Below are 15393 nucleotides of genomic sequence, written 5' to 3' on the forward strand. Positions count from 1 at the left end.
GTTGGGGGTGGAGGCAGGGCCAACCACTTGGCTTCCCATAAGCCCCCGGCAGACCTGTGAGGCTGTGCTTTGAGCCCCGAGCTCCACAGGCTGCAAATGGAAAATCTCTTTTAGCAAAGAATGAATTATTGATTAAGTCCTCGAAAGCATCCATATCCCATCATCTAAATAACATTAGCCGACAAAAGAGCCATTTAATTGCTCTCCCATAGGGAGTGAACTTAATGAATGCTCCTCTGTGCTGCCTTATGATGGTTGAGAAAACATATTTTTTAGGAATCTGTATTTTTAAGCTAATACTATTCTCTAATTTTCCTGAATGTGTAATGTATTTATATAGCAATTAAACTTAAGAATAACTATATTTTTCCATAAAAAATGAAGTAGCAAATAACAAATCAGAAAAATTTGTAATGTGTAAGCCAGATAAATAAATATCCTTAAAATAGAAAGAGTACTTGAAAATTGATAAGGGAAAAGTATGGGGAAGAAAATATTACATTAGTCAGGATCAAATTCAGCTTCATGAAACTAAAATGCAAGCCAATTATGGCTTAAAAATACAGTTTTATTCTCTCACATAAAAATCTGGAGACCTGCCCTGACCAGTTTGGCTCAGTGGATAGAGCGATGGCCTGCGGACTCAAGGGTCTCAGGTTCGATTCCGGTCGAGAGCATGTACCTTGGTTGCGGGCACATCCCCAGTAGGAGGTGTGCAGGAGGCAGCCGATCGATGTTTCTCTCTCATCAATGTTTCTGTCCCTCTCCCTTCCTCTCTGTAAAAAGAAAAATCAATAAAATATATTTTAAAAAATCTGGAGACCAGCCATCCAAGGTGGCACTTTGGCAAAGTTCTCAGGAACCTGGGCTTCCTCTGGCTTTCTGTTCCACCATCCCTGCCCCATCCTCACGGTCCAAACGGCTGCTGAAGCCCCAACCATAGCACCTACATTCCAACTAGCAGGGAGGATAAAGAACTATAGGCCATATCCTTTTCCTTTGAGGACATTTCTCTGAAATATCATAGAGCCTGGAGTTGACACAAAGACACACTCAGATGTAAAGGAGGATGGAAAATGTCTTTATTTCCAAATGTTCAACCGAAAGTCCATCTTTTCTGTTACTGAGAAATAAAGGGGATAACAAATAGTCTTGGTTTCAAAGGTGAACGGGCAATTGGTGTGTCTCTTCTACCCAGGAATATAATGGAAATGTAAAAACTTTTCACCTTGAAATACGTTTTAAATTAAAGATATTAAAGAAATGTAGTGACATACTTCCCCTCTCCATTACATTGGCATTATTTTTTTAAACAGTACCTCTGATAAGGAAGTTAAGAAAATTTAAGATACTGCCATCCATCTACTGCTAGTGGGAAGATAAGTTGATATAATTTAAGGGGAGAACAATTTGGAAAAAGTATTTAAAATGTTTATCCTGTTTGATCTATATATTTCCTTTCCAGAGAATTATTCTCTAAGCCAACAAACTTGTACATAAATATTTATCTTTTAAAATGTCAACATAGAGGGGTTGGTTAAATAAAATACAGTAAACCATGCCATGCACTCCGTTGAAACCATTAAAGTCACGTGACGATGTAGAGAACGCATCTCTGTTCTGTGACAAACTCTGGCTCCAAAAACATACCCGACAGTCTTTTAACTGTATTTATACGTCTACACACCTAAAATGCTAGCAGGATATTATTAGTGGTTTTAAATAAGAGGGATTTTATTTTCTTGTGTACGCTTTTCTCTATGTATTTTTGTATTTACCTAACTCTCTACAATGAACCTGAGTAATTTTCCTAGTTGAATAAAAAGAAATGTTAAGGAAGAAAAGAGTAATACTCGTATTTAACCATTAAAAAAACAAGTAGATAACATTTGGGATAAACATCCTGTAATGGAAAAAGAAAATACCCCACAGAGTGTATTCTGCTTATGAATGATGGGCCCTCTTATAAACTCTGCTCCATGGTTGCAGGAGGAAAAGTTCGCTTATTGCCTATATCTCATTTCCCATGAAATCAATTTTTCATCATAAAATGGGAACTGAAAGCTATTCAGTGAATAGGTATATTGCCATCGAAGAGGTGAAATTAGGGTGCTAGTTGCCATAGAGACAGACAGTAGAAATCACTTATTCTTCCAATTCCCCTTTAAGCGAAGAAAGAAAAGTTATTGCTGAGTGGGAGCCTGGTGCCCTGGAGCTGGGCCTGTAATGAATAGCAAAGCACTGGACGGTGGTTGGCCGTGTCCATATCACATCCCCGAGGGTCCAGTGCTGTCTGGTTTTTCAGTTTTTCCTGCTGGACATCAGCCATTTCTCATTTAGATTTTTAAAATGCAATTTTTAATTGCAGGCATAGTATGGTTTTCCAGAGCTTAAAGTAAAAAGCCACAGTGGAAAGCAGAAATGCTTGTAATGATATCTTGGTTGATAGTTGCCTATGGAGTGATTTTTTTTTATTTTTATTTTGGTAGGGATTTGAGTGGAAATGTTCTTGTACCGAATGGTGCCCTCAGCAGACTGTGCTCGTGATAAAAAACACCATTGACATCTCTGTGGTTATTTCTTTAGGGAGTGGGGTGGGTAGGGACAGATGTGTATCATGATGATCTTGACCTTGAATGTGAAACTGGATTTTTACTTTCTAGGATCTGAATTGTAACGGTTGGCATCTTTCATACTCTTGGTGTATTAATGTTAGTCTTTATTTAAAGGACGTCTCCTAAGATATTCAGTAGATCCTGAGTGATCATTTATAATCGTAAATCAGAGCAGGTCACTTTCCTGCTTTAAAATCCTCCAGTGGCTGCCCATTACAACGAAATGGGAACTCTTCACTGTGGCCTGTGGGTCCATACATCATCTGGCCTTGCCCGCCTGTCTCCCTCCTCTCCCAGCCTCACCTTCAAACTCTCTCTTCCGCTCACTCTCTGATTCACAATGGGCTTTCTTTCTTCCTTTCCTTTGTTTCCTTCCTTCCCTTCCCTTCCTTTCCCTTCCCTTCCCTTCCCTTCCCTTCCCTTCCCTTCCCTTCCCTTCCCTTCCCTTCCCTTCCCTTCCCTTCCTCCATCTTTCTGTCTTTCTTTCTTTCTCTTTCTTTCTTTCTTTCTTTCTTTCTTTCTTTCTTTCTTTCTTTCTTTCTTTCTTTCTTTCTTTCTTTCTTTCTTTCTCTCTCTCTCTCTCTCTCTCTCTCTCTCTCTCTCTCTCTCTCTCCCTCCCTCCCTCCCTCCCTCCCTCCCCTTCCTCCCCTTCCTTCCCTTCCTTTCCTTTCTTTCTTTTCACCAGACCAAGCTTGTTTTCATCCCAGGCCATGTTATTTGTGGTTCCTTCTGCCTAGAAGGTTCTCTCTTGCAAGGATAGTTGCTTCATATCCTTTAATTCTGAGTTCAAGGGCCATATCCTCAGAGAAACCTTCCCTGCCCGGGCTGGGTAACTCAGTTGGTTAGAGTGTTGTGCCGATACCCCAAGGTTGCAGGTTTGATCCCTGGTCAGGACACATACAGGAAGCATCCAGTGGATGCATGAACAAGTGGAACAACAAAAACTCTCTCTCTCCTCCTTTCCTCCCTCCCTTCGTCTCTCACTCTCTCTCTTAAGTCAATAAGAAAAGACAAGCCTTCTCTAGCCTCTGTTCCCACCTGTCACTCTATCATATAACTCTGTTTTATTTCCATCATTCTACTTGGAAGCTTTGAAAAATATTTTGCTTGACTTTTGTTTAATTTCAGTTCTTCTCCTTCGTCCCTGAATTTGAATGTATAACTTCGAGAGGGCAGAGACCCTGTCTGTCTCTCTCATTACTGTTATCTCTAGCACCTAAACAGTGCTGGCATGTAGTAAGTTATCCATTTATGTTAGTTGAATAAAAAGTAAATAAAAACATCTGTTCTTGGTGAGAATAGTGTAGTTCTCATGCTACAAATTAATGTGGTAGATCTTTAAATTCCACCTGTTTACCTCTGTGACACCAACCTAGCTAATTTTTTTCCTGTCTTATCCACAAAGTTACAAACCAATAGACTAAGGTGAAACTATGGAGACAGTAAAAAGACCAGTAGTTGCAAGGGGCTGGGAGAGGTAGGAGAGAGAGAGAGAGAGAGAGAAAGAGAGAGAGAGAGAGAGAGAGAGAGGAGTAAGTGGCACATGGGGGAGTTTTAGGGCAGAAAAACTATTCTCTGTGATATTGTAGAAGTGGATACATGTCACTATGAGTCTGTAAACACCCGTAGGGTATGCAGCACAGAGAGAACCTGGATGTAAGCTGTGGACTTTACCCAATAATAACGTATCAGTACCTGCTCACGAATTGTACTATATGCACCACACTAATGCAAGGTGATACCAGTAGGGAAAACTGGGGGTAGGGTGGGGTGAGAGGGTATATGGAAACTCTTCCTTCCTTCTGCTCAATTGTTATAAAAACATAAAACTTCTCATAAAAAGTCTTTAAAAACCTTACAGACATTAATAAGAACTTATTTGGATGACTAAGGCAGAAGACAAATCCAGGGTTTATTGCCGGGTGGTGATGGTGGAAGGGGGCAGATATTCTAAAATGAACAGCTTGTGTGTTCAGCCTACACTCAAGTTGCCTAAATGTTTATATTTCTCAAATATGGTAATGAACTATGTGTATGCTATCCAAGAGAAAAAAGTTGTAACCACTAAAAAAATACAGAAAAGAACCTGAAATCATTCTGAACAGATACAAATGTTTGTCTTATTTCAGTATCAAAAGAAACAAATCAGGAAACCAGGTTACCTACATTTATTGAAAGCCAAACTAATTGTATCAATTTATACTATTGATCAAAAGGAAATAAATGAAACTGTTCTAGAAAACATTGACCCTGAGTTCATCTACACAGAATTCTTTTCTAAATTAGGTTTTCTCGAATGACCTCTGTTGACCCTAGCCCTTACCAAACTTCTGGCTAATTTAAGATTTGAAAATATTTCCTCTTAAGGGTTTTAAAAGTCATTTAGTGTTAAAAGTCATTTTAACATTAGTATGGCAATTATAATTCTACTAGAGGCCTGATGCATGAAATCCGTGCAAGAGTAGGCCTTCCTTCCCCTGGCTGCCGGCACTGGTTCCCCTCTGGCACCTGGGACCTGGACTTTCCTGTGACACCTGGGACTTGGGCTTCCCTCGAAGCCCCACCTTTGTCTGAAGGTCATCCAGAAGGACGTCCAGAAGGATGTCTGGTCTAATTAGCATATTACGCTTTTATTATTTTAGACTAGTGGCCTGGTGCACGAAATTCATGCACATTAAAAGGGAATTAATTAGAGGAACTATTTTAATATTGCTATTTGCCCTTTCTATATAATAGAAGTGTCAGAGATGAAAGAAAATTAATAAAATGTATATGAAAATAACTCAGCCTCACATCCCCTGCCAGTGCCGGGCGTCAAGTCCCTGTCCACCTGTGTGTGCTTTGCCGTGCATGCAGCTCCGCCCACTCGCGCCTGCCCTGCATGCAGCCTCCTGCTGATCGGTCATTACGGCATGAGGGCGTCACGACCATTTGCATATTAGACTTTTATTATATAGGATTGTACCATCTGTGTTGAAATCAAAGAACCAAAAACTAAATATATCCATAATAGAATAGGCTTATTTGTATGGCATAATTTCAGAAGACACCTCCATTTCTCTATCCCATATCTTATTTAAAACACATGGCTGCTATCTGCTCCATGGTACTTAAAATTTCAAAATTACAATTAATTCCTTTGAGTTAAAGATATTTTCTCTCTTTTATATGTATTTTAAAAAATATTTTTATTGATTCCAGAGAGGAAGGGAGAGGGGGAGAGAGAAACATCAATGATGAGAGAGAATCATTAATTGGCTGCCTCCTGCATGCCCCCCACTGGGGATCGAGCCCACAACCCAGGCATGTGCCCTGACTGGTCAGCCACTAAACCACATCAGCAGAGCAAGATTTTTTATCTCTTTTAAAATGCAAAAAAAGTCTCCATGATTAATAGCACATTAGATTATCGGTAATTTGTACCTTTGATTCTGTCCTATAAGCAGTTTTTACCTGGGAAAAGTAAGAGATCCCAACGACAAAGGGTTCTCCAAGTCTGGGTAAGGTGAGCCAGCGATTGCTCATGTAATTACGATTTTTCTTGGGAGCAGTCCTGTCTAGAATCTCCCTTAACACACTGAATGGGTTTGTAACTATGTAAATGCCCAGCTGGTATTAGTGCAACTGAAGCAGAGGTGACTTTCCTGATATCGAACACGTGTCACAGCCAGAGATGGGATGTGACAACTTCTGAAAAGCATGAAAGCAAACTGGGAATGTTATTGATCAATAATCCAGGCAAGTAGAATAGGCCCTAAAAGTGAGCAGTGAAACTGCTGCCCCCTTGCGGGCTTGGAACTCACAGAGGAGAACTCTGGGCGCTATAGACTGCTTGCCGCAGTGCTGTCTTGGTGACTCTCGTCCTCAGGAAACTTGTTAGTAACTGTCCCAAAAACTTAATGTAAACTCAGAGCACCATTTCTGTGACTTGCCCTTTACTGCTCTGTGATTTTTTTGGCCCAAGTCTCTGAAACAGTAAACGTCACTTCCCCACTCTGGACTTTCTCTAAGAAATATCCCACTGAAGTATGTATAGTAAAGGCGGTGGGAGCTACCCCATGCCCTGTGTTCCAGTAGCTTACATTCAGGACAGACGGCCTGGTGAGTCCAGCCCAGACCTAGGAGTCTGGGATTGGTGATCTGCTCATGTTCCTTACCGTTTAATACACGGTCATAATGGTGGGTGACTACACTGGACAATACTTAGCAATTTTTAGCAGGATAATGTCATAATTTGTTTGAATAGGTTTGACTTTTTTCTTTCTACAATGGTGTTTTTATGCATGTAGACTGAATGTTATTTTAGAAGCTCACCTCTAGTCCCAGCCCTAACATTTTACTCTAGTCACATTTCTACATTTGATGATAGAACATCACTGGGGTGTCTAAAAAACAAACATATACCCTTTCTCTTTAGATAGCTGAATTTACTTTTCTAATGTTCTCACCTGTCTAACTTTTCATGCATAGTCAAAAAGTATTTGCCTAACATATTTGGTCCTTTGAAATGTTTTTCATTAATGTGAGAACTTTTGGACAGTTAGTGTTTGAATATAGCATTCAGAGGAGGAATGGTCACAGGGGACTGCAACTGGAAAAAAATAAGCCCAAAGCATTTTCTGAAGGTGACTTCTGTGTTGACTTATTTATCATTAACATAAAAGTTAAAACTTCACTATGGTAAGAGCAACAGATTTTCTGAAGTTAAAGAAGAAATCAAAACATTCTAGAGAACGTGAGTCAAGGGTTACTTAATCTTTTACTAAGTCAGTTGGGGTGGGATGTGGAGAGTAGTTGTGTTAGCACGACCAGGAATCTAGCAAAAAGAGCTAATTGCTATCTTTAATCACTCTTGCAATGGAATCAATATACTGGCAGGTATCCCAATTAATCCAACTATAATGAGTTGGGTTAAATACATTCTCTTCTGTCAGTATTATACTGAGATATATTGAGTCTCAAGATGGGAAAAAGTTGTTGGTATGTAGCTTTGCTTATTGAAATTAATTTAAATTGTAATTAGATAAGGAAAGATACTCTTCTTCCATTCCCCTCTTTCATTATGAAATCTATGTGGAAATTTTGCTAATTGGCATTTCAAAAACGATGTTGGCTTGTGTAGGAATGGAACCCGGAGAAAGAACAGCCTGCAGGCATGTGCCCATCCAGAGCACGTTATTGAAAGACAAGATGTTGAACACTTAGTGCATTGAAACTTCCTTTACTTATGGGCGTGGCAATGACTTCTGACACACTTTCTGTATAACGCGGGGGTATTGTCAGCACCTCAAAGGTTGACAGCATCTCCACTTGGTACCAAGTTCCCAAAGACACTAAGTATCAGAGACATGTTAATAAATATTTCGGGCCAGCTTATTGTGGGATATTGTGCCTGTATCCTCAAAGTTCACTTTACTTTCCTGGATATTCACAATCTTGCAACACTTTTAGTTAAAGGCAGTGTGGGGCAGTCCTGCAAATCTGGAGAAGGTTCATGAAGGTTAGTCACCTGGTACTTTTATGAATTAGCTAAATTTTAATCATAGCTGGATAAAATCAAACATTTCTAATGATTAATCAGTAGGTAGCTGACAACTGTTGGAAATAGAACAACTGGAGAAAAAAGCAAAACGATCCCTGTTTTCAGAAAGCAGCTCCCGGGAGCTCCTGTTGCTATCATGATGTGGAGGCAGGCGTCCTTTGGCCTGCTCTGTGCAAGTCCGCTTGTCCTGTGCTGTCATAGGCCAGGCTTGGAAATGCGACTCAGAGCTGGTCCCGGGCCAGAGAATACCCATCACATACACCACGGCAGGGGGTGTCCAGTCTGCTTGCACATGTTCTGACCTGTGTGTGTTCTTGTTTCACTGAAAATTAACACCCTTGATAGAATTGACTTTGCTTAAAAACAAAATCTGTTAACATAAAAACAAAATCTATTAACATCGCTTTTATTGGACTTTCAAAAGAAATTAAAAATGAAAGTGTCTTCAGTCTAGTTAGCAAAGATAGTGCAACAGCAGTCAGATTTAAAAATGTGCCAGGTTTAATAAAATCCAAGTCTTATTTTAAGCAATCTCAACAGCTGAGCCACTACAGAACCAAAAACTAACACCCAGTGTTTTGGTTAGAAGGAAGGTAAGGGATTAATTATTTCACTGTTTTTAAGGGGAGGGAACAAACTCGGTCCAGAGTAGATTGGATTTCTTTATTGACTCACACATTCTTCTGTGATTGATTTTCCAAATTTGATAACCCCTTTCTGAAAGAGCAGTAGACATAAGTAAGTGCAGTTCTTTCTAGGTTTCATAGGAAGAATAATTATGTTGGTTGATACACGTTGCAAATTAGACTTGGAGGGAGAAGCAGTAATGGCAAAAATTATTTTCCTGATGCTTTACTTGATGAATTCTACTTTATTAAGTGTTAGTCACCCACTTGCACTTGTAATAGGATTCTGAACTGCAATATAATATTCATATTACAGAACAACTTATCAGCTTCAGTCTGCTCCTCAAGAATACCTGGCTTCTAGACTCAACTCTTTCACTAACTAGCTGTGTGGATTAGATAAGTCTGTTTGAGGCCCTGTGTTTTCATCTATAAAATAGGATTGCCCGTGACAGTCCTTAAAGTGATTTCTAACTATACAGTTCTGTGGTTCTCGGAATTCAGATACAATCTGTGAAAGGTTTATGAGTCACGCTGTGATGGAAGTTCATCTTTTCAATAACAGTAAGTAGTTACATGGACTCTGCAGTGATCCTAGGCAATTAGTTAAATTCCCTACGGAGAAGAGCAGGAAGGACAGCCTTTTCACACAGATTGGATAGTTCAAGCTGTCTCTGAGGAAAAGCATTACTGTTTTCATTGTAAGTAAATGATTTAAATCTTAACTGATAACCTCATATAGCCTCATGGAGGACATCTAATGCATAAAGTAATGCCGCCCTTTACCTGGATAAATCCTTTTAGATACAAAGCTATGGCAAGGAAATAAGATCCATTGGGAGATATGCTGTCACTGAAGCAAAGAAAAGCTCTTTGTGTTACAACAGGCAAAGGCAGCTGGGAGCTGGCTGAGACATCAGATATGCACACAGGCAACTGCCAGGTTCTATCCATTGAGCTGACCCAGCGTTGGCTGCCTGGTGTCCTGTCTACCAGCCAGGGGGTTGCCCGGGGACATGCTTCTCACCTTCTCTCCTTGGCTTTTGCACCTGGTATGTCATTTCTGTCAGGATCTGTAGACCTAGGAAGGAGATGAAACTCACATAAACCATTTTCCTTCCTGACAACGGAGATAAATTACTTAGCTGTGGAAAGGTTGAAATTGTTCATTTAAATGTGGCTTGGAAGTATTGGTACATTTCAGCCATCCATCTTACTTGTTTTCTCTATAACCACTAAAGTTGACAATTGACTGTGGAAAATAGAATAAAATTATTTTTCTCAGCACAATGGAAAGTGTTATCATGGAGAAGATCAAATGCTCTTGTGAGAAAAGTGCACATGAGCAAAAATGTTAAATGCTGACAATATCAGTGGTGAGGTATTTTAGAATGAAAGGTGTGACTTTTGCTGGCGGATTTCAGGTTTTCCTTCGAGAATGTCACAGAGATGCTCTTTTGTGTTGACGGTAAATCCCACTGACTGTGTCTTTATGAAATGATCTGTTAGACATGGGGAAAAAAACAAACTTCTTACAATGTGGGGCTAACAAGTACTTACTTGGGGATTTTGAAGAGAACTGGAATCATAGAATTTGTTGTATGTTTCGGTCCTGACTTCATTTTACCTCAAATAAGTAGTAAAGTTTTTTGATATTGAGTGTTATATTTTCTATAGGGATGACTCTGTTGAAAGCTTTATACTTATTTTTCAGTACTTAACCTGAATGGGAATGGAGAGCATGTAAGGTTATAGAAAAATGGAGGAGCCTGGAAAAAAAGACTAGACACAAAAAAAGAGATTAGAGCTCAAAAAATATAATTATGGATTTGAGAAGTGATAAATAAAATATTTTATTGTGCATGCATGTGTGGGTAATAGATGTGTAGAAGAAATAAGTATTACAAAGTAAAATAGAAAAAAGGTAATTATATAAACGCATAGGTGAATCTGGGTATATAAAGATGAATAAGGTAAGTTCCCTGCTCTATTGGAATTACAATTTTCTGGAGAAGTGGAGGGTGGGAGGTAATATAGGTAAACAATTAATTGTAATTTAAGATAGAAAAAAATTGTGAGCAGACTAAAGAAAATAGAATGTACTGGGAATTAGGAGGTAAAAGAGGGAGGGAAGGGAGAATCAGGACAGCGATGGGAGAGGGGCATTGAAGTGAGCTTTGAGGCCCACTAGGATTTGACCAGGAGAGAAGGGAATAGGCCAGGGGAGAGGCAGAGACTGTAGGTAAAAAAGGAGTCGTTAGGAATGGGTTCCTGAGGGAAGCCGGGCAGAGGTGGGGCTGAAAGAAGAGGACACTTGTTCTTGGGTTGTTACAAAGAGTTTTGGGATGCAGGAAGTGTATTATTTTTATTCTCAACACTGAGAAGACACTTAGTAAAATCCTGCAAAGAAAACTGGTCAACAAATCAATAGTGTTTTGTTTTGTTTTTTTAAATCAGAGAATGCTATTGCATATTCTCTACTTAGAACAAAATTAAGAGAAATGAATATTTCTTTTGCATTTGAAAATTTGTGATCATAAACCACTTGATATTTGGAAGTGATTCTACAGCATTTGACATAAAAAATGTTTTACTCAAGACTTTTCATCTCCACTTTGCATCCTACCTTGAACTAACTCCCTTCAGAATATTGAGCCAGACAGATAAACATGGAATAGTCTGATGAAATGGGACAACATTTATTGAGAATAGAAGAGTGGCTGGAAATTCAGGAACTCTTAGTTTGCCTATTGGTTGACTTTCTTTAATCATTTCTTCAAAAGGGCCCCAGTCCCTATCTTTCTGGTCAAATTTTTACCTACTATCATCTTTTCCCATCTTCACATACATATTTTTCTTTCCTTTATCTCTCTAACAGTTGTCTTATTTCCTCTACTTCACTCAGTATATTATTAAACTCTTAGACATATTTGCTTTCTACCCAGTTATGGAGGGCAGGGACAACCATTTCAGAGTTGGTACCTCAAGCTCTGTTGAGCTGCTGGCTCCGGGACCTGACCCACTTCTCATTATTGCCAATGGAGCCGGAGCCCTTCTAGAGGGATAGCCAGATCTTGGCCAACTCCAAGCTGACAACTTCATCTTTACGTTCAGCAGTCCTTGAGCTCATCACTAAGTGATTCCCTGTTCTGATTCCCATTGCTGTTGTTTCAATGACACGTGCCTTGATGTTGTAACCTTTGGGATGAGGGAGTGGAATAAGAGGTGTTCATGGATGCCATCTGAGGCTTAAAGAATGTGCATGAATTCAGCAGTTACTTGTTTGACATCCATTGTGGGAGAGGCAGGTTGCATAACTAGAGCAATCACGGTAGGTGACTCTAGCTGTGGTGGTAGGTGGGTGGGAGTTGGAGCAGAGTTTATCCTTCGCTCTCCCATTTCTCGGGGTTAAGGCCAGGGTGCCCCATTGCTGGCCGTATCATGTAGGTCTCTGTGCGCACTCTTTCCAATGAGCCAGTGTAAGGATCTCTGACAACCACCTTTCTGATGTTTGTTTTGTGACAGATGATTCAGGAGAGCCGGTTTCTCATAGAAATGGCTGACACAGTCCAGGAAAAGATTGTGCAGTGCCAGAAAGCAGGTAATCTCCGCCCACTCTCACCCTCCTGCCTCTATTCTGTTTAGAAATCATCATGTTCATCTTGGCAGATTTTTTTTTTTTAAGTTTGTGTTCCTAATTCTAAAAGTCAAATATTTTCTGGCTTTAACTTTTTCTATCTTAAATTATAATTAATTGTTTACCTATATTATCTCTCACCTCTCTCTCCAGTTTATCCTCTGAGTTACACTTAAGTCTTAGTGTAGTACAGTGTATATATGGGGGGTGATGTCTGAAGATTTCTGGAGAGGAGGGGGTTTCTGAATCTGCTTTTGTGGGTTTGGAGCCTATCAAAACCTTTTTCTACTGATAGGAAGCTATGGGTCCACACTGCCTCTTAAGAACCCCTTCATTTCACAATTGGAAACATGATCCTTTTAATCTTCCAGGCTTTTACCTCATTTACTTGTCCTCATTCTAGAATGTTCTTTCTTTAATGACGGGATGGGCCCCATATCTGTGAGGGCCTGCCTCTATTTGTGTGCCTCTTTACCCAAAACCTGTACTTGCATTTTTCTTGGATCCATGTCCCCTTGGCCCGCACATACAATAATGATTATGATGAGGATGATGGCAATAATGACAATTGCTTGATATATATGCATATGATATACTAATCACTACATTATATTACTTAGTCCTCATAACAACTCTGCAAGGTAATCATCATTATATCCAACTACACATAAGGCATCTGAGATTCTGAGAGGTTGAGTGAATTACCCAAGATCCCATATTAAAATGTGGTAGAGCTGAGCTTTGCACCCAGACCATACTTTAACCAAAGAACTTATATGTATATGAGCATAGCCCATGGACACAGACAACAGTGCGAGTGAAGGCCTGGAGTGGGGTGGGAGCCAGGGGAGTAAGTGGAGTACATCTGTAATACTCTCAGCAATAAAAATAAATTTAAAAAAATTAAAAATAAAAATGGTGCTCTTCACTGACTGTCCAGCAGGCTTATATGTTTCAGTTGACTGGAAGCACAAAAATAATATTACCAAATACTTGTTATATAATACTCCTAGTGCCAGGCACTACTTTGAGAGCTTTGTATGTGGTGACTCATTTAATCTTCACCACAATCACTTGAGGTAAGCCTTCATGTTATCACCATTTTACCGATAAGGAAACTGACTTGTGGAGTTTTAGAGACTCACTCGTGCTCACATACCTGGTAAGTGGTGGAACTGATGTTAGTTAGCCCCGGCTTCACAGTCATGCTCTTACCATGTGCTGTTTGAGATGTTAGCACCAGGAAAGTTACTGTGGTGTTAGCTGCATTAATCAAGGCAAAGCAGCTGGAGCAAGTAGGGTGGTGGGTCACCCCTTCCTCGAGTGGGCTGCTTCCAGCCCACGTAGATAGATGTTCCCGGTCGCAGGTCTCTGCAGGCTTCACTCTGGGAAGTTATGTACCGCAGTGGCCCTGCCTGGAGGTCATCCTTCAACAAAAGACCTTATTAGTATGCTCAAACATGTCAGAATGTCTAATCTGGAGAAGCGAAGACTCGAGTGGACTTTAATATCTTTCTTAAGATATTTAAAGGGCTTCTCTGAGGCAATGAGAGTAGACCTTGTTGGTCTGGGTCTAGGTAGCACCAAGGAATGAATCGAAATTCCAAGGAAGAGAGACTTTGCCTGGGTATCGGTCATAGCTACTCAAAGGTGGAATGAGCTGCCCAGAGAAAGGATGATCCCCATCCTTGAAGCTCCGAGGCTGAAGGAACAGTTGATCGTGGTGCTGTTTTTCATAGTATTCAGCGTGGGAGGATGGTTGAGCTAAAAGTCACTTTCAGGTCATTCCCAAATCTGAAACATTTGGGTGTTTCCAGGAATGCTATCTTTAAAAAATCTTTTTCTTTTAACTCAACATTTATTAATTACCATTGTTATAGATGTGGGCTCCAGGGCCTACTGTCAAGCCACAGGGTCCATAGGAAAAGAGAGGTATTTGCATCCATCACATATGGTTGCCATTCACACATTACACCATTTCATATGAAAGCCAGGCAGAGGACAAATAAGATGGATGCAACCTGTTGGAAGAACTTGCTTCTCACCTTCTCAGGTCTATGGCTCCTGGCTCTTTAGAATGTAATTTAGTCTAATGCATTGATTATAGTTGATTTTCCCCTAAGAATAGCCATTTGATGGGGATGAACAGATTGGGAAGGTGTGTTTAATTTAGGGATTTAGAGATTATAAGAGAAGGACAGGAATGGGAAATTATATTTTTACTGCTAATATTTTCATAAAATGCCTCTTTTTCTTCAATATATACTAAGAATTCTTACATGTTCTCTTTTCAAAGGGATGGAGTTCCATGAGGAACTTCATAATCTGGGGGCGAAAGAAGGCTTGAAAGGAAGAAAACTCAACAAGGCCACTGAGAGCTTTGCGTGGAACATTACGGTATTGAAGGTAAGCGAATGCCCAGGTGCCCCTTTCCTTTTTTCTCTCCCCATCTCTCCAGCGGGTAGAGAAGCACTGGTGGTTAACCCTTTGCACTCTGAACCATTCTGGACATTGGCTACCAGCTACTCGACACTACTTTGCGGCGGAAACGTGCATTTACAGACCCTCGTATTATTTAGTATAATTTTGGAACCAAGTAACGTATTATAATGATATTGGACTTATATGAATTGGGTGACATCGAGGAATGTATATTTGCAAAAAAAACAATATTTTATTGTTTATAATTTTGTACAGTATAAGTTTTGTAACACCCCCCAATATGCATTGCAGGCTGATTAGTGCATGTTTGACAGTAATAAGTGGTTTGACGCCTGCCACCAGGTGTTTTCCTGTTAGAACACACAATGCAGTCCCATTTTCTTTGTCCCACATTGGGAATATGTAGTTTATTGTTTAATCCGACACAAAACCCGCTGACATTTCTTGTATATATCTTAGTAATTTTACGATATTTTGATTTAATTTCTTGTGCCATTTCAAGATAAAACTTCAGGGAAACATGCCTGTCTC

At 39.9% G+C, this 15393-nt stretch overlaps 1 protein-coding gene across 2 annotated transcripts in view; it reads left to right on the forward strand.

The window, feature by feature from the left end:
* Positions 1 to 15393, forward strand: part of PLCL1 (phospholipase C like 1 (inactive)) — a 243177-nt gene that overhangs the window by 197931 nt on the left and 29853 nt on the right. The window contains exons 4-5 of one of the 2 annotated variants that reach the window (XM_070421773.1): positions 12309 to 12384; positions 14717 to 14826. In XM_070421773.1, the coding sequence (XP_070277874.1) occupies positions 12309 to 12384; positions 14717 to 14826 (186 nt within the window). The remainder of the gene's footprint in view (positions 1 to 12308; positions 12385 to 14716; positions 14827 to 15393) is intronic. The other variant, XR_011472375.1, reaches the window with a different exon arrangement.

Source organism: Myotis yumanensis, unplaced genomic scaffold (assembly GCF_028538775.1).
Source record: "Myotis yumanensis isolate MYYU_CA2020_CCGP unplaced genomic scaffold, mMyoYum1.0.hap1 SCAF_8, whole genome shotgun sequence".
Taxonomy (NCBI): Eukaryota; Metazoa; Chordata; class Mammalia; order Chiroptera; family Vespertilionidae; genus Myotis; species Myotis yumanensis.